Here is a 25,950-nt window from a genome sequence, read left to right on the forward strand (position 1 = left end):
CACACCCCAATGGAAACTAGACAGGGCTTCTCCAGAAACAATGTCTGTGAGGCACGGAAGCAATGTTTATGAATCTCCATGTGGAAGAAGCCAATTGAGAGAATGAAGCTGACAGCTCATGAAAGAGACAAAAAAAGCCCTCTCTTCTGAAAGAGCTGATGAAGCTAGCTGTTCCTGGATCCCACATGCAACCCAGCCCTTCCCACAGATAACTGAGACATCCCACTGTCTTCCCTGCCAGGGTGCAAATGAGTGTCCTGAATGACACACAAATGACAGAATCCGTCCTGAAGGGACACAAAGCATGTTGGTGAGAATCCATTAAGTGTCAGACTTTGTCTTGAGACAGTGAGTCCTGATTCTAGGACAAATGGCAAGTTTATGACTTTGCTGTTAAGTTAGTATTACAAGTTAAAGTAAAATTATTACACTGTATATTTACAAAATCTCACCATTGAGAGAAACTGGTTAAAAAATACACAGGATTTCTCTGTGTTATTCCTCTCTGTTATTCAAGTGTACATGAATTTATAATCATCTCAAAAATTTGTTTAAAGTGTAATTAAAAAAGTTTTCATTCTCTTTTATCTTGATGGTAATTAAATATGCAATTCCTTCTGTGAAGCTGAAACAACATGACTCTGTGGTTTAATCGTGAAAACGAAAACCTTTTCCTCACTGAAGAGTATCCCAACCTCTTATTTCTGAATATCTGTTTGGTCTGTCCACTGATATCTCCAAACCATCAACAGCTTTGTCATAACTTGCAAAACTTCCCCTCATGCTTATCTTTTACCTCTGTTTTTCCAGTCTAATTTATGTCTACTTAGGTTTATTTTCTTTGCCTTTTAAAATTAAATGCCCAATCCAGATCTTACAACGTTGGGGTATGCTGCCAAAGTGACTATACATTTACTATTTATGGTATCAAAGTATCTTTGTGCTTCTTAACTATCAAAAAAGAAATCAAAACATATGGATGTATATAAACATAGTAAAGACTAACACATACCCAAATGTATCAGTGAAATATGATGACCAACCCCACAGAATAAATGTATTTTTGAAAATATGACATACACAACTGTCAGAATTCAAAGTAAAGCCTATACACCTGGGGTCAATAGCAAAGGCAGGAAGACAGGAGGACCACAGACAGGAGGGAAGACATGGGGAGCACAGGTGCTGTGCCCAGGAGTAGACTCTTGCAGCCACAAACACCACCTAACCCCCAAAGGTTCATGCCAAAGCAGCAAAACTAAAAGGGATATATTTAATATAGCTTATGTCTTGAGAGGAGAAAAAAAAAAGTAGAAGTCTGTTATTCATGTATCCTATTTTAAATTGATGGCTTTTAAAATAGCACTATCTGGTGGAAAAGTTCCCCTAAATCCTTCCAGACGGTCAAGGTTAATCTTAAAAAAATAAAAGAGGTCTTGGGAAATAGGAAAATATAAAGACTGGATGCTTACTGTCACGTATCCATTTACAAATCTTTAAATCTAGCCATTTGATAGACACCCATGACATATCAGCTGTGAGAATGGTGTCAAGCAAATGAAAAAAAAAAAAAAAAAGTATGCCCAAATGTTAATGAAAGTGGTATACGTAAATGCAAATATGGTTCAAAATCAGGGCTATCTTAGTTCCCTCTGCTGATTGCTAGCCAGGAAAGCAAAACTTACAATAGCATACAAACCTTCATTTAATTACAGAAGGAACAAGCTGCTCTTCTTCTTGGAGAGCAAGCACATAGCACAACGATCAAGTCTCAGCTTCCTGTCCTTCATCCCCCTTCCTACACCGTGTGCAGAAGCATGAACAAGCAGGGAATGGCTTGAAGGCAGCCTTCTAGGACAGCTTCCCTGTCTGACACCTATACTACAACTATTTGAAGATCTTTTCAGAATTTTGACAGACATTTCTAATCATTAAGTGTGCTAAGTCTTTTTCAGTTATAGAAGCAAAAGACATAATTCGCAAATATGAGCACTTTGAGGCATTTTCTGAAACCCTAGCAATTATTCTATTCAAGGCCTTCACACAAAATTAACAAAATTTACCCAAAGAAAGTTTATTGCCCTTTTAACCATAATGAAATAAGATAGACAATCTGAGAAACGGTAAATGAGAAACTACAATAACTTTCAAAGACACCTTTTCTTTTTCTGTAAAGGAGTAAATTTTGGGACAACCGAAGTAGTTTTCAGAACACCTGATATATAAAAGAAAAAGAATATAAAGCAGATCAGGCCTTTGTCCTCAAAGTGTTTAAAATTTAAGTAAAAAAGAACACACAGGATCCAACAGAACAGTGGGCTGAAGTCCAAAGACCTGAAATTGAGTCCTATGTCTTAGACTCTGTCACTTACTAGTGGCATGTATCCCTTTCAGTGCCTCACTCAGAGTCTGAGCTCAGTTTCAGATTCTCAGAGGATAAATAAAAATATATATGAAAGCACTTTGCACACTCTAAAAATTATAAATCAATACTGGGACTATGAGCAATAAAAAATAAAAGCCACCGTCATTGCAGTCATGATGAATTATGTATGACCTGCCACCTCTCAATCCTACCTTTTAATATTTCACTAAATAACTGAAAATCAGGGAAATCACGGGAAGCCTCTACTTTTTTTCAATAAAGTGAAAAATTAGAACTCTGTACATGGAAAATTGAGTTTTGGGTTTTTTTTTTAAATTTCAGGTGACATGGTTATATAAAAATGTTGGCATGTAGGCAAGCATATCTAGCTTTTTTCTAATAAATGTTAACCTAGGACATACTAGAAACATAATCCATACTCATATATGTGGAATTTTGGCATTTATTTATCTGAGATAATGAAAGGAATTGGATTACTTCACAGAAAATCGGACTTCAGCATATAACAGCATCAATGCCAGAAACTGAGAGACTAATCAATATCATCTATGGACAGCATATGTGCAATGCAAAACTTTATAGCAAATTTTCCATTTAACAAAGGAAAATCTTGCACTGAGAGAAATAAGGATGTGCAATTTCCTCAACATTTAAAATATTCTTCAATTTCATGAATTCTTGGTTCAAAGGAGTGGGGAAAGACTTAGGCTCTCACATGTCAAAATGTAATGAGAAAACTATCAATGGATTACTGAATTAACTGTCTGTTTAAATAAGAGGAAACTGAAAATTTAATTTCAAAACTTGTAATACCTGTGTTCTTTTCCTAATTTTTGTAAGATTCAACTAATAAACCTACAGCACTTAATAGAGCATTTCACATACTGTATTATGACATATGTTCTGCTATTGTTATGCAGTTTTTAGTTTAAAAAGTCTTAGCCTCTACCTGTATGGATTATGTGAAGGCTGTGAAGCCCAAAAGCCTGGGGTTGAACACTTGTGTATCACTCATCATATATGACTTTGACTTTTCTCCTCTTTAAAATGGATCTGTTAATAACATACACCTTAAGGTTGCTTGCAGATTAAATTTGTGCCTGTCGTCAGTCATGTCTGTCTCTTTGCAACCCCATGGACAGTAGCCCACCAGGCTCCTCTGTCCATGGGATTTCTCAGGCAAGAATACTGGAATGGATTGTTATTTTCTTCTTTCAGGGTAACTTCCCCACCGAGATTGGACCTGTGTTTCCTGCATTAGCAGGAAGATTCTTCACCACTGAGCCACCAGGGAAACCCTCTAAAGACTCATATAAGAGACATCAAAAATCAAGTAATTTATATTTGACACAATTTTCCCTTTTTTAATGCCAATCTAAAACTATTTTGATTTCATCCCTTATTAACTCTTTATAGGACTGATTATGGGGTTCCTCTGATGGCTCAGTGCTAAAGAATCCATCTACCAATGCAGGAGACGAGGGTTCAGTCCCTGGGTCGCTTCGATCCCTTGGAGAAGGAAATTGCAACTGACTCCAATAACCTTGCCTGGGAAATCCCAGGGGCTGAATAGCTTGATGGGCTACAGTCCTTGGGATCACAAGAGTTGAACACGACTTAAGAGACCAAATAACAACAACAAGGACTGATTACGCTTTTTTTTTAAAAAGTATAACAACAACAACAACGTATAACAAGGGAAAAGTTTCAATACTCTTACAAAGGAAGTGATTATTAGAGTTATACATTTCCCCTTCTAGTATCTCATCTTTTTGCTGCTGTTGTTCCCAAAGATTGCCTCGACACCTAGGCCATTTCAGTAAAGTACTTTCATTGCCCTAGAATAAAAAAAAGATTAACATAGGCACTGAAGAGAAAGAATATAAATCCCAAGAAACCTGTCCACCACAGCTTGGCACTGGCCATGGGTGCTTGCCATCCACTCCTACAAAGATTAAATCATGCACTGCAGCAGCTGCTGACCTCCAACAGCCCCGAAGGGGTTCCAAGTGGAGAGCAGGACGAGGCCCTCTGTGCTCCCAGAAATGGGCAGGACGGGTCTTCAGACAGATATTCTCAGGAGCTGGTTTTCTAAGCCCAGTTTTTGTATCTCCACATCCCTAGAAAAACACTAAAATCCTTCACAGTGACAACTTTCTCATGACTAGCAGCAGCTTCACAAGGCAAGCAGAAGCATCCCAAAAAATGCATGTGCTTGATTGCATGTACTGCCCCTTTACCAAAATCACATATATACCAACCATCCCCCTCTCTCTTTGGAGCAGTCTCTCAGAGCTATCTGAGGTGCTGTCTCCCAGGCTGCAGTCTTCCTATAGCCAGCCCCAATAAAACTTAACTTGCAGCTCTCATGTTGTGTATTTTTTTTAAGTCAACAAACCTAAAGCAAAATTTATAACTTACATAGGCCCAATGTAAACGTTAAATGCTGTGGGTAGTAACAGTCAAAATAAGAGGTTTCTTACATTAATCAAAATGAAACCTATAAGAAATAAATTCACCTGCATAAATTGTTCATGGTAAACACAAGCTGCAATATTCCAAAGCTGTAGGTTCCTTAACTGGGGACAAAGATGGCTTTGTTTCCTTAATTGGAGACAAAATCTACATTGTAACGCACACACATCCACACTCAAAACAACCAAACAACACATGTACACACCAAAAATTTTCTTTGTCAAGGTGAGGGACTGAGAATCCCCAGAAAATGAGGGCCCCAGAGGCAGGGGTGGAGGAGCAACATAGGGTAAACCAGATGATGTGGAGCCTCTATCCTGAAAGAAGGCGGAAAGCCACTGGTCCACAGCGTGGGAGCTGCTATTTATTATCACTCGACATCTCCACTAAGACCAGGAGAATAAACGGGACTTTGAAGAAGCTGTCCAAACAGCTTTCTCCTGATTCTGCTATGGATCCACACCTCCTTTGCTGATTCTACCCCATCTGAACAAAGTCTGGATTCTACACCTCAGGGCTTGACCCTCCCACCTCGTCTCTTCTGTCTGCACGCTCACAGACTGGGTGAGCTCATACATTCCCACAGCTTTAAACACTCTCAACATGTTGACAATGTCTAAATTTATATCTCTAGTTCCACCTGCTCCCGTGAACTCCAGACACATATATCTATACGCTCCTTTGACAAGGCTACTTGGATATCCAGTAGGCATCTAAATAGATCCAATATTTAACCATTTCTTCCTCATCTCCTTCATCTCAATATGGCAACATATTCTACCAGCTACATTAGTTTTATTTCTAGCATTTACCTCCCTCAGATTTAATTTATTGACATGTCTGTTTGTTCCCAGCAGAATGCAAACTGCATGAATGCAGCTATTTCTATTGTAATACATAAGAACCAAAGGAGACTAATTTAAACTGTATGGAAAGTGCGGGCCCCCACAAGGTACAGGAGGTGAAGTCTGGAGGAAAAAATGGAAGCTCTCATGGGAGGATACGGATCAGGCTGCTCAAGGCAGAAGAAATGATGGATGCAAAGGTCTAAAATTCAAACGAAGCTTGTAGAGAGACACAGTAGAAGCAGACCCAGCGGGATGGAGAAGAGGAAAACAGGAAAAGTACTGAGAAGGCAGGAACGGCAGGAGCGGGGGCGAAGGATAGTTTCAGAAATTCTGGGAGAGGGGATTCGAGACCAAAGGCCAACAGGAGAAAGGGTCAAATTCAGCGCTTCAGTAGAAATAACAAAGAGGAGGCTACCAAGATCTCTTCCGGAGGAGGGCTTCAACTGAGCATTTCAGTCTTCCCCAGAGGGGTCTCTTGATATGTTAATATTTGTTCATACTAATTTTGAACAGCCTGGGCAAAATGGTATCATTTTCACGGCCCAGTCAGCTGTGATCCGAAGTAAAATAGAGCAGTTCCTATGAAAGTATGGAAATGGAAGCAATCTTACCAGGAAATTTATATGGCTGAGAATTCCCTCTCTGCACTGGGGATCATCTCAAAATATTTCCACCAAGACATCTGTTCTACGGCATCTCTAATCAAAAGCATTGAAGGGCATTTCCAATAAAGATGCACTTCAAAAAAAAAAAGCCTATGTCACTAATCAATACCATATCCTGACTGCAAGTATAAGAATTTTACTAAAGTCATTACAAAAGGCTATTAAATTATTTCTTACACTTGTGCAAGTGTCAAATGACATCTTGGGGAATGTCAAATCATGGAAGATGGATTTTTGAGTGAGAAGTATGCGATAGAATAAACTATACCCACACAAGTTCTAAAACGAGTGTTTTCAAACTTTTCTTCATTATTTTGCCTTTTTTTTATCCCAGACCTTCTCTGAAACAACAAGTAAGGCAATCGAAACCCACAATAGGACTTCACTCATGAGTAAAGAATTCCCTTCTTGCCCCAACATGAGAGACACTGCTGAGGGCAGAAATATGGATCCTTGAAACACTATGAGCTAGTAGGCCAATCTCCATCTCCAAGGCTTATGAAATACGGTACCATATTCCTCAGCCAGTTTCTTGGTTTTCTCCCTTTATTCTGTCATCATATTAAATCTCAACATCCTGCTCATAAAACATCCAAATGCCAAAGCTCAGGCTTAATTTCTAAGGACTTTCTCTTTACTCAGCTCCACCTTAAGTTTATCACTATGCAAACCAGTGCCATGGCCAAGTTCACTGTTTCAACTCCCTCTCTTGATCACAGCTGCCTTGTCTCTCCTGTGATCCTTGTGTAGCCTTCAATACAATTAAGCCATCATGCTTGCCCTCTCTGCTTCCTAAGGCTGTCAGTATCCTCCTGCCTCAATCATCACTGTACTCATATCATTATATATATACGAATCCACAGCCCTGTAATCCAACACCATGTCTTCTGGGCCAACCACCCCCTGAACCCCTGACTTCCCAACTATTCTTACCACTCACAACCCAGGGCTCTGGATACTGTTAGAAACATCTTTGAAAACATGGTCGTTAATCTTTCCTGGACATATTCATGATGTCTAGCTTCAGCATCTCTTTATCCCTAGGCAGGGGTCCCTTTCCTCTTGTAGAAACTGCTCCTGGCTGTTCTAAACTATTTCTACTGACAGCAGATGACCATTTCTTCCTAACAGTATTATCCATCTGTCCAACCAACCAACTTACTGTCCAAAGTTCTGTGTTTTAGTCAATCCTCCTTTTTGTTCCAGCACAGGAGAGCTTTTCCCCTGATGTTTACAGGCCTCCCCTCAGTGCAATAAGAACATTCTCTTGGCTCATTTTCCTCTTGCAAGCTACAACACACTTTCACATATTCTTTATACATTTTCTAAAATTATAGCCCATGCTAGTTGACTCGAGGCAGGAGACAGATGGGCCTCCAAGCTAAGAAGCTGGAGTCTGTCCCCTGTGGACAGACACTCCAAATAGCAGGAGCTCGAGAGGAGCTGAGCCCTGCCCAGATAAGAGATAAAAAACCACATATTCTTCATTCTCGAAGTCAAGAAGACTTTCCTGAGCACGTACATACAGAAAGGCTCCTTGGAGGTCAGAGAGGGGGCGTCACCTCATAGTAAGTGATGTCGACCTAGCCTTACGCTGCTTCGCAAGACTCCATCCTGGCTGAGAGACGCGTGCGCACGTGGGAAGATCTGAGGTACACTAAACGCGGACTCAGGACCACGCAGAGCAAGATGACTGATCAAAAACGAAGTGTCCCCAGCTACCACGAGGCCATGGCTCTCTCTCTGAGCCCAACAGTGTATCTAACCATACATACTCTTTTTCTAATAAGCACTTTGTTCACTACTTTCTGTCTCTGTGTGGAAATTCCTCTCTACACAGCTGACAGGCCAGGGCCTTGTCACCAGTGCCTAGTGGTCTAGTGGCTAGGATTCAGCTCTCACTTCTGTGACCCAACCTCAATCTCCAGTGGTAACCAAAACCGTGCTTCAAGCTGCTGCAGGCTGAGGCCACTCAAGATCAAACTCATAACTCTCCTCAACTATTTGCACAAGATTTGACTTGCTCAACGCAGAACCCCAACTAACACAGGAGTTAGGGGCACAGTGGAATATCCATGTGTAACTGATGGTTGGCCCTCTGCCTCCATGGATTCAGCCAACAGTGAATCATATAGAACTGCAGTATCTAATACTGAAGAAAATCTGTGCATACCTGGACCTAGGCAGTTGCATCCCATGCTGTCCAAGGGTCAACTATATTTTCCTGACTCCCATGTAATTTCCAACTTTTTTTTTTCACGTCTCCTTAACCATTCTTTACAACTTCCATCATCAGCTTGTGATCTGAGCCGTAAGTGCACATACTACCCACATCTCTCCATGGTACTTGAACTTCTCTTGTGAAGCTCAGAAAATCAGAGTGAAGATTATACTTAAAGCACTTGAAAGTGTCAAGTCACCTCCACAGACTGAACCGGAGAGGATCAGTCTCCCACAATGACTGATCTCTATCTAGATTATACTGCATGCTGTCTCTCTGATGGGACTAGACCTAAGGTAGGCTGATGTTTCCTGATAAAATATGGTCACCCCTCCTCCACAACAATCCTTCCTCGATAGTATCTCCCCCACGTAGCCACCAAATTAATTTCTTGTAAATCCCACATTGATCCTCTCGTTCTATCAAAAAACTCTAGCAATTTTCCCACAGACTATCACAAACAACTCAAACACTCAAAGGCAGGGCTGGCTCAGTCTCTGTGGGGTCTCTGGGTGCTGGTGTGCACAAGGTTTTGTTTGAGCACTTCAAGTGTCTCTGGTGGGTATGGGGTTTGATTCTAAATGTGATTTCGCCCCTCCTACCATCCTGATGAATGAAGCAAAAGCTAGAATCCAACAAGACTGTTGAAGCTTGGCTAGATGAAGCATAAGCTAGAATCAAGATTGAAGGGAGAAATATCAATAACCGCAAATATGCAGATGACACCACCCTTATGGCAGAAAGTGAAGAAGAATGAAAGAGCCTCTTGATGAAAGTGAAAGAGGAGAGTAAAAAAGCTGGCTTAAAACTTAACATTCAGAAAACTAAGATCATGGCATCTGGTCCCATCATCTCATGGCAAATGGAGAAAAAGTGCAAACAGTGACAGATTTTCTTTTCTTGGGCTCCAAAATCACTGATGGCGACTGCAGACATGAAATTAAAAGACACTTGTTCCTTGGAAGAAAAGTTATGACCAATCTAGACAGCATATTAGAAAGTAGAGACATTACTTTGCCAACAAAGGTCTGTCTAGTCAAAGCTATGGTTTTTCCAGTAGTCATGTATGGATGTGAGAGTTGGACCATAAAGAAACCTGAGCACCAAAGAACTGATGCTTTTGAATTGTGGTGTTGGAGTAGACTCTCGAAAGTCCCTTGGACTGCAAGGAGATCAAACCAGTCAATCCTAAAGGAAATCTGTCCTGAATATTCATTGGAAGGACTGATGCTGAAGCTAAAGCTCAAATACTTTGGACACACGATGGCAAGAACTGACTCATTTGAAAGACCCTGACGCTGGGAAAGATTGAAGGTGGGAGGAGAAGGGGACGACAGAGGACGAGATGGTTGGATGGCATCACTGACTCAATGGACATGAGTTTGAGCAGGCTCTGGGAGTTGGTGATGGACAGGGAGGCCTGGCATGCTGCAGTCCATGGGGTCGCAACAAGTAGGACACGACTGAGTGACTGGACTGGTAACAAACAATAAAACTTCTTAGCCCAGCTCTTAAACCCTACGTATGCCACAAACTACTAACCAATCTTCTACTACTACCTTCTAAGAACCTTCTGCCTTATTCTACAAATGTACACAGTACTCTCTCACCCTGTGGCCCCTGCTCAGGGTCACTTACATAACTACCATGCCCTAGTTGTATGATCTCCCTCAACTCAGACAATGCTCTCTAGAAGTCAGGGCCACCTTAAGGACACTCTTCTCAAACTGCACTTCCTCATCAGTGGGCGAAATGACACCAAACTGTGCTGGTTTCCCAGCACATTGAATTCACAGTCTGACCATATTATGTATGTGAATCTCAACAAGGTGGTGAGGCCAGCGATATCAAAGATGATGTTTTAAATAAGTCTGTAATCCTCACTGTAACTGACAACCAACATCTTTATCTCCATTAACACTTATTCATTATGTGCCAGGTACTTTGACAAAGCTTTACAATGATCCTGTGGACTATATATTACTATTTTTCCCATACACAAATGGGCAGCCTGGTTCATAGACAGGGGCCTACCAGAACTTTTAACACAATGGTTACAAAACTATCTTTGTGATTTGCATTCTTAATACATTTATATTAGTGATAAATGTATTCCTAATAACTATGCTCTGATACTGTTTATTAATTAATCTGTCAAAGTAGAAAGTTTTCCCACTCTTCCCAGTCAAGCACAATCTTCCCAGCCTTCAAGACCCAATTCAAACGTCACCTTTTCAGAAAGTCTCCTGATAACACCCTGGCAAAGTTAGTTGCTTCTTCTGAGAACTATCTTTAATGCTTGTAATGTGTCTTCACTACAACACTAAGGTTATTTAGCACAGACTGCTCAGTTAGAATGGGTTTCTTATTGGCAGTTTGTTCAATACTTTTAATTTTCAGAACAATTAAATGGAAAGTAAAATGAATGAAATTTGTATCTGCTGGCCAAATAAAACAAAAAGAAATGGTACATCTTATTAGCAATATTTGATCATCATACCTACAACTCTTTTCTGTAATATTCAGTACGTGTATCATATTATAAAATGAGTTATGGCTGAGTGTAATTCAGAAAGCCTGCTCTTCTTTTCAATATGTCCAAACAAAGCTTTATTCTTAAGAAATGGGGAAGAGACTTACCAGTCTTCTCCTTTCTTCTTCTACTGCGATGAGTAGTCTTGCGAATTCTTTTAGTGACTGAGCTATTTAAAAGATAAATTAAAAAAAAAAAAAAAGGCATTAACCTCTCTACATTGCCAGTATCTAACTGCACAAGAATAAACATTACAATAAAGATACTCATAAATTTATATATATATTCTGTGGTTTTATGTTTCTATAAGCACAAGACAGTATATACAATGGATTTCAATGACTAAAAGTTATAGATAAGAAATGGCTACAAACTGAAGCTTAGCACATATCAAGTATAATATTTTTTCTTCATAAGCACTAGGAGAATATAGTTTATAAATTTAATAAATAAAATGTACACATTAACAAACAAAAGTGTAATATTGGAATCACTTCTATATAAAATTTTTACAAATAAATTAATAAATTTTAACAAATTATTTGTAAAAATAATGCATCATCTATAAGAAGCAATAAATCCAGTTCTATTTGGATGTATTATACGCCGTGAAAGTGAGTAAAAGCCACTCGGTCGTGTCTGACTCTTTGCGACTCCATGGACTATACAGTCCATGGAATTCTCCAGGCCAGAATACTGGAGTGGGTAGCCTTTCCCTTCTCCAGGAGATCTTCCCAACCCAAGGATCAAACCCAGGTCTCCTGTATTGCAGGCAGATCCTTTACCAACTGAGCTTTCAGGGAAGCTCATTGTACTTAGTAGCAGCTAGTAATGCAAAGTCTTCCAATGACTTCTTTCTAGAAGCTCAACACATATAAATACTTAGAAATGGATTCTGTATTCTGTCTTGCTGTATTACTCTCATATCCAAGGTACTTTAGACCTTCAGTATTCAGAGTGGTCAGAGGATGACCAGCATCAGTACTTTGGGAGCTTGTTAGAGATACAGACGCTCAGACCTCATCCCAGAATCTGCATTTTAAAAGGATCCCCAGGTGATCCCTTTATACATGAAAGTTGAGAAACATTACTTTAGAAAACTATCTGAAACTGTACTGCTGTCATTTGCAAAGTATTCAGAAACTATGGAAGGACAAAGAAATTTAAAAAGTGATAACAGCATATTCTTTAAAAATGCACAGTGCTGTGAAAGATGAATTCATCCACATTACCATGAATTATCAGGTAAAGTCAGAATGTTTGGAGTACAAAACTAACAAAAGAAATAGTGAATGCAAATTTTGTTTTGATTTAAGCTAGATCCTTCCCATCTATGTCTTTATTCTTTAGGCTCCCACCTCTTTCTTCATCCACACTAATAGTGAAAATACTGTGAGACCAGAAGTTTAGTAATTCTGGCATAAAGTCTACAATAAAGGCAGGTGAGTAGTGATAATAAATCAAGAGTCTCATCAACAAAACTTATTGAATGCTTATAAGAATGCTTTCTATTCAAGAATTTAAAATTACAAACTTGGATATTTTCCTTTCTCTCTTCTCAGAATTACTAGGTTTACATTAACTAAACTGGTTTGAAATGCTACCCCTATGATAACTTCACACTGTATTTTATTCAGTTACCAAGACAGATTAATCTGATAAACATAAGAATGGCCTTAGAATTAAGTGTGACTTTTTTAAGTGTTTAGAAAATGTGATTTTAATTTCTGTAAAAATAGCTTTAAATATTATAATACAATACAACCCAGTCTTGACAACAATAAGCTGAAGAGAAAAATATTTTATTAATACAAATAGATGATTGTAACTGGTGTGTGCAATAACATATTATATTTTTGTAACTTCAGTAAAAAACAAACAAAAAGTATCCAAACACCATCTGGCAACTATCTACTGCCAACTGAAGATCTGTCGAAGAATCTGGAAAAACAAGCCCCATGAAAGTTTGGATGGTGAAAGGTAATATTATGCCTACAGAGAAAGAAGCCAGAGACACTGGAGACAGCAGGCACTCCTGAGGTGAGAGGACAAGAGAAGATATAAAGAGTGGTTAAGTCTGAAAAGGACTTTTAACCCCATATTTTTAACTCAATGTCTCCCAAACTTTTTAATAAGTATCAAAAAAATACAAAAACAAAGATCCTTACCCTCATATGCTTCTTTTTATCAAAAGTTATTGGGTTAACACACTCTATTGAAACATGGGAACAAAACAAGAGCAAAAGATGTGAATTCTAGCAAAAAAAAAGGCAGATGAATTCTCAGGACAATACAAAGCTATTCCAGAATAATAGTGCCAAACTTCCAGAGGCTTTTGTCTACACCAGAGCAACAGGTTAGAAGCTCCAGGAAAGATCTCCAGAGAAAGAAAACAAAGAACTGATCAATATCCTGACACATCTAAATACAATGAGAAGAAATTTACATTCCTTTAAAAAAAAAAGAAAGAAAGAAAACTCAAAGGCAATTATAGTCAGAGGTCAAAAATGTTCCGGGGGAAACATTCTGGAAAGCTCCAAAGCTTGAATTTGCTACATGCAATGGCACCCCACTCCAGTACTCTTGCCTGGGAAATCCCATGGACGGAGGAGCCTGATAGGCTGCAGTCCATGGGGTCACTAAGAGTGGGACATTACTGAGTGACTTCACTTTCACTTTTCACTTTCATGCATTGGAGAAGGAAATGGCAACCCACTCCAGTGTTCTTGCCTGGAGAATCCCAGGGACGGTGGAGCCTGGTGGGCTGCCGTCTATGGGGTCGCACAGAATCAGACACAACTGAAGCGACTTAGCAGCAGCAGCAGCAAATATTTATGCAGCATTTACACTGTATTAGGCAGTATAAGGAACATACAGATGATTTAATATAGTATGGGATGGTATGCACAGGTTATATGCAAATACTATAAGATTTTACATAAAGGATTTGAGCAGTCAGGGAGTCTGGAATCTGGGGGTACTGGAACCAATCCCCTCCAAATATCAAGGAGCAACTGTATTGACTCTCGGGAAAGCAAAGTGATACAGCTAACACTATCAAAATAGTTCAAATAACAGAGTTGTGAGTAATATGTACTAACTCACTGAAATATAAACACTGACAGAGTCATTAAGAACAGGATACCACAAAAACTGGTTAAAACCAACCAACTCCAAAGAAGGCGGAAGATTTAGCTTTCAGGAGACCCTGTGCCTCATTATACATGCACTGTAGTGAATTAGCATGCTAAGTGACACACCCACAGGTGCCATGACAGTTCTGAAGCCAAAAAGCGAGCAGTGGCCCAATTCCTGGAAAGCTCCACGCCCTTCCCCAAACAGTTAGAGTAATCCTGCCCCTTGTTAGCCTACGAAATTACCCAGCCTTATAAAACTAACCACTCCACATTTTGGGTCAATCTTGCCTTCTGAAACAGACCACATTCCGCCTGTGGAGTGTACATCTCTCAAAGTAAATGTGCTTTCACTTAATTGAGGCTTGCTCTTGAAATTTTTCCTGATGGAAGCCAAGGACCCTCACTGGGCAGCCCGTCCCAGGGACCTGTCCAAGACCTGGGGCATGACCATCTTCCAGCACCCCATTCTCCTGCAATAGTCCTTCTGCGGAATTAGTGGCAGGGACTGGTAGAAATGGAGATTGCTCATTTTTGTTAAGCTAAAAATAAATCTGTAATTTCTCAAACAAAATTGCATATAAAAATGCCTTACTTCCCTACTAGCCAACACCACAAGAGGGCACAGACCATGTATTATTAATTTTCTCAAAGGGTTAAATAAATATCTAGCACACCGAAGCCTATCAGCAGGTATTTTTGAAACACGAGACAATAACTTAATGTTAGACTGGCAGGGGTACAGCGTGTGTGTATTAGTTGCTCAGTCATGACTGTGGCCACCAGGCTCCTCTATCCATAGGATTCCCCAGGCAAGGATACTGGAGTGGATCGCCATGCTGGCTTCCAGGAGATCTTCCCAACCCAGGGACTGAATCCAAGGCTCCTGCATTGCAGGCAGACTCTTCATCATCTGAGCCACCCGTGATATACCAGAAACTCCCAATTGGTCAACCCAGAAAATGTTCACCACCCCATATAGCATGCCCTAGTAGTCCTGGGGTGTATTTCAGGATGATGAACTCAGAAGTCCAAAGGCTTCCCCAAGGTAACTACTACTCAAAAATTGTGGAGTTGTCTTAAATCAGATTTTGGTTACAAGAATCTGCCCTCAGTGCAGAAGATCTGGGTTCAGGTCTTGCCTGGAGAATTCCACGGAGAGAGGAGCCTGGTGAGCTCCAGTTCATGGGGTCACAAGGAGTCAGACATCACTGAGTGACTCACACACACAGACACACACACACAGACACACACACAGACACACACACACACACACACACACAGAAACTCAAGTTCTCAGTTTCCTGTTACATTTCTACATCCAAACTTAATGATGCCGTTTTATACTTTATTTGAGTGGTTTTCTGGTCTGCTTCCCCTATAAATACTATTTATAGACTCAGTGCAATAACACTGGATTATAATGAGAAAGTAGGAAGAGAAATCTTAACTTGCAAAAGCATACACATGTTTGGCTCCTCACAACAAAAACTACTCGCCTTCCAGCAGTTTTCTGTGTCTGCCTCAATTTGACAATAATTTCTGCTCCCTCTTTTTTTTCGGTTGATTTTTCCAGAGAAATGACTTCATAAAAATTAAACTAAGATTTTTCTCTTTAAAGATTATAGTCCTAGTTCTATAAAATCAAACTGTTTCTTGGTCCAAATGAAGCTTTCAGGTTCACCTTTTGTTCTGTAAGACAATGAACAGCCCAGGAATACTAAATATTTGTAATTTATTTCATGAATTAGGGGCAGTGGCCAACCAATTTTTAAATCTGTATCTAATGTTTTCCCTAAATCTTTAGATTTATAATGCTGAAGTATCACATTAGCAGTTTACTAAGCACAATATACCACAGAATAAAAACAGGAATTAACAATCCTATAAGGCAAGAATAAAACAATTCAAAGTATTATCATGTAAATTGGGTTTTAGGAGAAGGGGCTAATGGATACCCACTCACTTGCCTGCCCCATTCTGAAAGTCTAACAGGTACCTCTGACACAAATCAGGCAGATCCAAGCTGCTCAGGGTACCCTAGCAACAATCTAGAGATCAGAAGCCAGTTATTAGAATCTCCAATGCATGGGACCCACAAATGCCTTAAGCAATCATGAAAACAAACCTTCTCCACCAGGCCCTGGGCACAGCACATATACAAAATGACTCTTCCAACACTCATCACAGGGTCTTATACAAAATGGCTACTGATTTTTTAACTGCTTGAGCCACTGTTTTCTAAAATTTTGCTTAAGCAAAATCTGAAAATATTTTTTATTACATGTAAATTTCTGATACCCAAATATTTTCTCTTATAATAAATTACTTGTGATGCTCCATATTTTATTAATTTAATATCTGCATAAATAAAAAACACTGCATTATCTGATTTAGGAGGTTCAAACTAACACTGAATATAACAGTAGGTCCTGTGATGCAGTGGTAAAGAATCCGCTTGCCAACGCAGAAGACTCAAGAGACTTGGATTCAGTCACTGGGTTGGGAAGATCCTCTTAAGGAAATGCAACCCACTCCAGTATTCTTGCCTGGGAAATCCCATGGTGAGAGGAGCCTGGCAGGCTACAGTCCATGGGGTAGCAAAGAGTCAGACGTAACTGACCAACTGAGCACACACACCTGCAATTATAGATTCTGACCATACCGAGGTGGTATGACAGGAGTTTGATTTAGTGAGAGTAATATTCCAAAAACAATACTTAATACACAGTGGGCTTTCGATAGATGGATTTAAGGAAACATTCCCACCAGCTATTTTCTCTGTAAGGAGAAACATACTAACTTATTCTAGGCTTCATAAAATATTATGAAAAGAATAGGCAAGAGACTGAAAAAATATGTTAGCTATTCACATTCTTGCCACCTGCATGAAGCTTTCCTGGCTGTATTCACCAGTAATAATCTTTCCCCTTCCTGACCATCTGGACTATGAGATTACTGGAAAGCAATCAAAAAATAGCTTTATATATAAAATTTAACTTTCAAAAAATTACTGAGGTCAAGAACACTGCTATAGGTTTCCTTTTTATCTCTACAATGTGATATTGAAAAAACACTTTTGGAACAAAAGAAATCTATTACTCAGATGCATTTATGACAGTCCCAGGAGCATAAACATTCACAAAGATAACAGCTGAATTATACCTAGATGGTGAAGAAGTGTGATAATGGCTTCTATATTTACTAATACTGTAAATTCTGAAACATTTATGAAGTATCTAAAATACCTATTTCCTAACATTCTTTTCAAGAAGCTTAAATTCATCCTACTATTTTCAACTGTGGAAAATCTGTTCAGATTCTGAGAGTAAGAATGAGTGAGAATAAAGAAAATTAGGCCTTGTTCATTGTTGATATAAACTCTACTACCTTAAAAACTAAGCATTATATTCTATTAAATATTTCAACAACTTAACAGGTTGGGCCTTACAGATTTCACAACCAGAAGAAATGAAGAATATCTCTCCTGCATCTAATCAACATTTATATTATAGTCAGACAATGATGTGCTAAGTATTTCTCCTAGGAGCCTTTCCTCAAACCTAAACAACATAAACATATACTCAAAAACAACAACAACAAAAAAAAACAGATCACAAATTCAGTGACATACAGAATTATGTCCACAACACATTTTTCTCACTTTATTAGAATGAGCAAATCACTTATGAAGTTCAGATATGCTGATGAATAGAGGGAACTGGGTTAGCAGTAGGATTTAGACTTGGATAAACCAAAAGGAAAACACGAAAACCTGTAAAAGTCTATAAAAGTCAGACTGAACCAATGCAACCACATTTTGTAATCCAGATGATGCCCTTGACTTTTATATTTAGGTGTGAGTGGGTTCTGTCAAGCTTTTTCTCTGGGACTGACTTTTCATGAAAAATAGTAGCAAGGCATAAAACATCAGTACTGAACTGAGCCAAAGCTGGTGAATCCATCATATCCTTCTGGGCCACATGGAGAAAAATTAGAGCAGAATCAACCTAGATAGCCAAGGGACCCCAGCACTACAAAAGCATGCAATGATCTAACAGGGTATCACATCAGCAGTTCACAGCTGGAACTCCCACTGAGGGAGTTTTCATTGTTTAAACACTAAAAAGATCAAAGGTAGCATACTGGCTGAAGTATCCAATAGAAAGTTTTCTTGGTTCAGGAACAATTTAACCCATAACCAGAGCAGGCAGCATGGTCAGTCTGTGGTATGTCTGAATAATAAATACTGTGTCTGCAAAACGGACAGAGCGATATAAAAAATGACAATTCTCCCAACCAGATATTGTAAGTTTTTGGTAACAATTAATATCCCTACTGATGGGCTGTCCACTCTGTCTGCAATACTGGCATTATTTGCAACCACAAACTCTAGCTATTCTTTTCTGAAAGCCGCACATCAAATAAGATTTTTCCACTCCATTTGTGGCTTCAAGCTCCATGGATGCTTAGTTGCAAAGTCAATAAATTGCTTCCCAAACCAACAGAAAAAAAGTCACAGGCCCGCTGTGGAATTCTGGCAGGTCACAATAATAAACACCAGTGCTCAGAGCAACTGATCTTTTTTCTAGCACTTCACAGGCCTGTGGAATCCAAGGTCTCACAAGCACATTTAGTTCTCTTTGAGGTAATTGAACTGGGTTATCCACAAAGTCCCCAGGTTACTGTTTTCTTTAATTGCCAAATACATCAAAAAGCAAGATTAACCTTGAAAACAAGCCCCTTTAAATTAATTTAAACATGCATATAAATTCTTTTATCAATATACCCTACCAATGCGTCCTTCTGTAGCATTGAATTGAAGTGAATTAGGCTTCAGTAAATATGAGATGTATCAAGTTAGAAGAGCATCAGTTCAGATCAGTTGCTCAGTCGTGTCTGACTCTTTGCAACCCCATGAATCGCAGCACGCCAGCCCTCCTTGTCCATCACCATCTCCCGGAGTTCACTCAAACTCACATCCATCAAGTCAGTGATGCCATCCAGCCATCTCATCCTCTGTTGTCCCCTTCTCCTCCTGCCCCCAATCCCTCCCAGCATCAGTCTTTTCCAATGAGTCAAGTCTTCGCATGAGGTGGCCAAAGTACTGGAGTTTCAGCTTTAGCATCAGTCCTTCCAAAGAAGACCCAGGGCTGATCTCCTTTAGAATGGACCGGTTGGATCTCCTTGCAGTTCAAGGGACTCTCAAGAGTCTTCTCCAACACCACAGTTCAAAAGCATCAATTCTTCAAGGCTCACCTTTCTTCACAGTCCAACTCTCACATCCATACATGACCACTAGAAAAACCATAGCCTTGACTAGACAGATATTGTTGGCAAAGTAATGTCTCTATTTTTGAATATGCTATCTAGGTTGGTCATAACTTTTCTTCCAAGGAGTAAGCGTCTTTTAATTTCATGGCTGCAGTCATCATCTGCAGTGATTTTGGAGCCCAGAAAAATAAAGTCTGACACTGTTTCCACTGTTTCCCCATCTATTTCCCATGAAGTAATGGGACCAGATGCCATGATCTTCATTTTCTGAGTGTTGAGCTTTAAGTCAACTTTTTCACTCTCCTCTTTCACTTTCATCAAGGGGCTCTTTAGTTCCTCTTCACTTTCTGCCATAAGGGTGGTGTCATCTGCCTATCTGAGGTTATTGATATTTCTCCCGGCAATCTTGATTCCAGCTTGTGCTTCTTCCAGCCCAGAGTTTCTCATGATGTACTCTGCATAGAAGTTAAATAAGCAAGCTGACAAAATACAGCCTTGATGTACTCTTTTTCCTATTTGGAACCAGTCTGTTGTTCCATGTCCAGTTCTAACTGTTGCTTCCTGACCTGCATACAGATTTCTCAAGAGGCAGGTCAGGTGGTCTGGTATTACCATCTCTCTCAGAATTTTCCAGTTTATTGTGATCCACAGAGTCAAAGGCTTTGGCATAGTATAAAGCAGAAATAGATGTTTTTCTGGAACTCTCTTGCTTTTTCCATGATCCAGCGGATGTTGGCAATTTGATCTCTGGTTCCTCTGCCTTTTCTAAATCCAGCTGGAACATCTGGAAGCCTGGCTTGGAGAATTTTGAGCATTACTTTACTAGCATGTGAGATGAGTGCAATTGTGTGGTAGTTTGAGCATTCTTTGGCATTGCCTTTCTTTGGGATTGGAATGAAAACTGACCTTTTCCAGTCCTGTGGCCACTGCTGAGTTTTCCAAATTTGCTGGTATATTGAGTGCAGCACTTTCACAGCATCATCTTTCAGGATTGAAATAGCTCAACTGGAATTCCATCACCTCCACTAGCTTTGTTCATAGTGATGCTTTCTAAGGCCCACTTGACTTCACATTCCAGGATGTCTGGCTCTAGGTGAGTGATCACACCATCATGATTATCTGGGTCATGAAGCTCTTTTTTGTACAGTTCTTCTGTGTATGCTTGCCACCTCTTAATATCTTCTGCTTCATAGTAGATATTATTTTAGTAATAAGAAATTACTATCACTGCATAATTTTCTAAATAAGTATTAAAGAACAGGAAGAAATACAGAGCCTGCAAATGAAAACAGTTATAAAATTAAACTTTTATCTAGTTGACCAGGGACTCTGCACAGAGTTAGGAGCTGCCTTGTCCCCGCCTCTTCACTTGCTCCATTCTTCCATCAACTGAGCTATGAGCCATCTGGGCAGTACTCGGATGCCAATGAAGATGCCAAACAGGCTCAAGGGCAAAATCCTCACTTTGGAATCCACTGGCTTAATATCAAGTGATTGCTTCCTGCTTTCTCTTGTTCCTGTTGATCCTCTAAGAGTACTCAGATTTTTGCAGGGGTTATAACCCATAATACAGTCTCCTTTTAAATTCCCGACTCCTGATCCTAGCACCTCCGTCCACACTTGGCTTCACACATTCCTCGGGTCCCCAGGCACTAACCTCTGGTAGACTTTGATTGATCAATATGGGTCACAACATTAACTGCCACTGCACCTTTGGGCTGAGATTCAAAACTTGTGGCCAAACTGTTAACCTTTCACTCTTTTCTGGTCTAACCAGATACGCAGTCTGGCTTCTCTTTTCCTCACTGGTTTAACAACTAGACTGAAAAGAACTGTATTTCCTGTAAACCAGGGGCTTCACCCACAAACGAAAGCTACTGCTGCTACTACTGTTATAGATTGTTAAGATGACGACTAAAATACAGGAGAATTATGATGCCAAGATGAAAGTCACAGTGGATGCACAGGAATAATTCTAGACTAGTGATTTTCCTTCATACAGTCTCTCTGAACAGGAACAGGACTTTTTAGTAAGATCTGCTTTAAAACTGTCAAACTACCAGGAGCTTGAGAATTCTAATATTTTCTCTCTATACAGACAGATAGATGATGTAGATATACAGACAGGGTTTGTTATTTCGTTTGTTATTTCATATAACAAGATATAAAGTAACTAACAACATTTAGATATAAAGCAAATAATAATTAGATATAAAGTAAATAATAATTCACATAAGCCCAAGTTTTGGCAAATAAATACATACAAATATAGAAAGGCAGCCTTTCACTTTTACACAATTCCAAAATTTGATTCCAGCTGCTTTCTCTCCCAACTTCGTCACACTACTCATTTCTTCAAATTAATTTCATCTGATTCCTAGTTAAGATTTTTTTTTTTTAAACTAGAGATTTTCTGTTGATACAGTAAACACTGTTGTGCATAACATGGTCTGTAAGTCACACATATTCATTTACTTCTCTTTCCAGGCACACATGTTAGTTAAAAAATGAAGAACTGTGCAATTCTGATGTTACTTTGTTTTAGCTCTTGTTTTGTGGTGTTTGACCTGTTTCCCAAAGCCAAAACAATTCGCAGTTCAGAAAGCATTTTCCTAAGATGTAGACCACTCCCATTTCGGAGCACCTCTTCTGAGAGGTAGAGATGCTACATAAACTGGGTCATCGAATGGAGCTAATGACGGGCAGAGCTGAACTCAATGATATGAGGTATGGAAGGAAGCATTATCTTCATTTTGCACACGAGGAAAGGGGCAATCAGTAGGCGTAGTTTGCCCGATGATATCACAGTTAGTAAGTGGAGAAGCAAGTATTCAGTTCTGACTGTTTGATTCCAAAGTCTGTTCTCCTTCAGCAAATCATTATTGCCAAAGGAGGTAAGTGGATAAAAGGTAGTGCCAGCCTACTACCCAGCCATACTACAGGAAATAACAGGCTTATCATCTCTAAAGGCAAACAGAGCCAGAGCTATTTGTGCTCAGAGGATAATCAGGCGCCAAGTATCCTGGCTTAAAGGGAACAGTCAGTAACTTGCTGTTGAAAAACAAGCACTTACACCAAGTACCCCCTCCAATCCTTACTGCCGTCAGGAACTGACCTCCTAACACTCCTTCACATTCCACAAAGCCTCGAGCACCCCCATCCTCCTCCTCTGCACCCAAACCTCCTGCCACCACCTACTGAAGCTTCAGAAATCGGCGTCCTCGTCCAGTATGCAACCTCCCTCTTCCATAACCTCTTAACCCCCAATGACCTTCTCGCTTCTGTCATTTACACACCCACAAGAACACGAAGAGGTCAAGCAATCTAACCCCTCTGCTTCCTGGCAGTCTTTTTCTTCAACTCTAGTTTACTCCTAATCTTATTTCCCACAGTGGCTATCTAAGAAGAATGTTCTCCTTTCTCAAGAACCCAGCCCAAACTTCCCTCGCTCACACCAGATGGCCTGGCCTCCTGCTTCTCTGATCAACACTGTCTCCATTCATTCTCCTCAACTTGCCTGTCTCAGAGGAGGAGCCCTCTTCCTCTCGAAAGTTTATAGCTCTCCATCAAGCCTCCAATCTCACCCATTTCCATCTACAGCTATACTATTCTGTCTCCCTATCTCTGGTTTCCCAACCATCACCCTTCTCTCCTCACAAGCTATTTTTCCTTCTCCTAGTCCCAAACCGACTCCAGTTGAAGCCCATTCTCACGAAGGAGAAAGAGCTGGAAGACTGGGCTGGGGAAACAGGAGACTGGGTACCCACACCAGCATGGTGCACGGCTATTTCATCCTCAAAACACCCTAGGAGGCACTCACAACTAAAACTCCCAGATCTTTTACAGCCATTCTCCTGTTTTTTGAATATTAAGCTGACATATCCAGGTTAAATAGTATGCAAGGTCATGGACCTAATGACTTGCAGAGCTGAAATTTAAATTCAGATTAGTTCACCTGAAACTTACACAATGTCCCTCTACTCGAGGCAGAGTCCCACAACACCACCTCACTGTTCGAAATTTAACAAATCCAATTATACATCCTCGGAATTTCCATTAGGAATTTTGTCTGAATCTCAAAACTTAACTTGTACCAAAACTTAACTGATAATTCTGCTCCACCCCCAGGAACACTCAGTTCAGTTCAGTCGCTCACTTGTGTCCAACTCTTTGCGACCCCATGAATCGCAGCATGCCAGGCCTCCCTGTCCATCACCAACTCCTGGAGTTCACTCAGACTCACATCCGTCGAGTCCGTGATGCCTTCCAGCCATCTCATCCTGGGTCATCCCCTTCTCCTCCTGCCCCCAATCCCTCCCAGCAGCAGAGTCTTTTCCAATGAGTCAACTCTTTGCATGAGGTGGCCAAAGGACTGGAGCTTCAGCTTTAGCATCATTCCTTCCAAAGAAATCCCAGGGTTGATCTCCTTCAGAATGGACTGGTTGGATCTCCTTGCAGTCCAAGGAACTCTCAAGAGTCTTCTCCAACACTACAGTTCAAACACATCAATTCTTCGGCGCTCAGCCTTCTTCACAGTCCAAATCTCACATCCATGCATGACCAGAGGAAAAACCATAGCCTTGACTAGACGGACCTTACTCGGCAAAGTAATGTCTCTGCTTTTTGAATATACTATCTAGGTTGGTCATAACTTTTCTTCCAAGGAGTAAGCATCTTTTAACTTCATGGCTGCAGTCACCATTTGCAGTGATTTTGGAGCCCAAAAAATAAAGTCTGACACTGTTTCCACTGTTTCCCCATCTATTTCCCATGAAGTGATGGGACCAGATGCCGTGATGTTCGTTTTCTGAATGTTGAGCTTTAAGCCAACTTTTTCACTCTCCTCTTTCACTTTCATCAAGAGGCTTTTTACTTCCTCTTCACTTTCTGCCATAAGGGTGGTGTAATCTGCATATCTGAGGTTATTGATATTTCCCCCGGCAATCTTGATTCCAGCTTGTGTTTCTTCCAGTCCAGCGTTTCTCATGATGTACTCTGTATAGAAGTTAAGTAAGCAGGATTACAATATACAGCCTTGACGTACTCCTTTTCCTATTTGGAACCAGTCTGTTGTTCCATGTCCAGTTCTAACTGTTGCTTCCTGACCTGCATACAGATTTCTTAAGAGGAAGGTTAGGTGGTCTGGTATTCCCATCTCTTTCAGAATCTTCCACAGTTTATTGTGATCCACAGTCAAAGGCTTTGGCATAGTCAATTAAGCAGAAACAGATGTTTTTCTGGAACACTCTTGCTTTTTCCATGATCCAGCAGATGTTGGCAATTTGATCTCTGGTTCCTCTGCCTTTTCTAAAACCAGCTTACACATCAGGGAGTTCACGGTTCACGTATTGCTGAAGCCTGGCTTGGAGAATTTTGAGCATTACTTTACTAGCATGTGAGATGAGTGCAATTGTGCAGTAGTTTGAGCATTCTTTGGCATTGCCTTTCTTTGGGATAGGAATGAAAACTGACTTTCTCCAGTCCTGTGGCCACTGCTGAGTTTTCCAAATTTGCTGGCATATTGAGTGCAGCACTTTCACAGCATCATCTTTCAGGATTTGAAACAGCTCAACTGGAATTCCATCACCTCCACTAGCTTTGTTCATAGTGATGCTTTATAAGGCCCACTTGACTTCACATTCCAAAAGCCAAGATGTCTGGCTCTAGATTAGTGATCACATCATCGTGATTATCTGGGTCATGAAGATCTTTTTTGTACAGTTCTTCTGTGTATTCTTGCCACCTCTTCTTAATATCTTCTGCTTCTGTTAGGTCCAGACCATTTCTGTCCTTTATCAAGCCCATCTTTGCATGAAATGTTCCCTTGGTATCTCTAATTTTCTTGAAGAGATCTCTAGTTTTTCCCATTCTGTTCTCTTCCTCTAGTTCTTTGCACTGATCGCTGAAGAAGGCTTTCTTATCTCTTCTTGCTATTCTTTGGAAGTCTGCATTCAGATGCTTATATCTTTCCTTTTCTCCTTTGCTTTTTGCCTCTCTTCTTTTCACAGCTATTTGTGAGGCCTCCCCAGACAGCCATTTTGCTTCTTTGCGTTTCTTTTCCATGGGGATGGTCTTGATCCCTGTTTCCTGTACAATGTCATGAACCTCATTCCATAGTTCATCAGGCACTCTATCTATCAGATCTAGGCCCTTAAATCTATTTCTCACATCCACTGTATAATCATAAGGGATTTGATTTAGGTCATATCTGAATGATCTAGCGATTTGCCCTACTTTCTTCAGGAACACTGGCCACATATAAATATATAAATGGACACAACTCTCCTGTAATTCCAATGATGGGTTATCCTCAGTCCTTCCTGCCACACATTCCATCACCAAAGGCTGCTGCTCTCGATCCTCTACGCTTCCCCAAACCCATGTAAGGGAACCACTTCATCTCTGCAGTGCTAC

General features: G+C 40.1%; 1 protein-coding gene across 1 annotated transcript in view; it reads right to left on the minus strand.

Moving 5' to 3' along the window:
- Positions 1 to 25,950, minus strand: part of ARHGAP42 (Rho GTPase activating protein 42) — a 337,489-nt gene that overhangs the window by 207,363 nt on the left and 104,176 nt on the right. Inside the window, exon 3 of the mRNA XM_068988830.1 lies at positions 11,236 to 11,297. Within this exon, the coding sequence (XP_068844931.1) occupies positions 11,236 to 11,297 (62 nt within the window). The remainder of the gene's footprint in view (positions 1 to 11,235; positions 11,298 to 25,950) is intronic.

Source organism: Capricornis sumatraensis, chromosome 16, assembly GCF_032405125.1.
Source record: "Capricornis sumatraensis isolate serow.1 chromosome 16, serow.2, whole genome shotgun sequence".
Classification (NCBI taxonomy): Eukaryota; Metazoa; Chordata; class Mammalia; order Artiodactyla; family Bovidae; genus Capricornis; species Capricornis sumatraensis.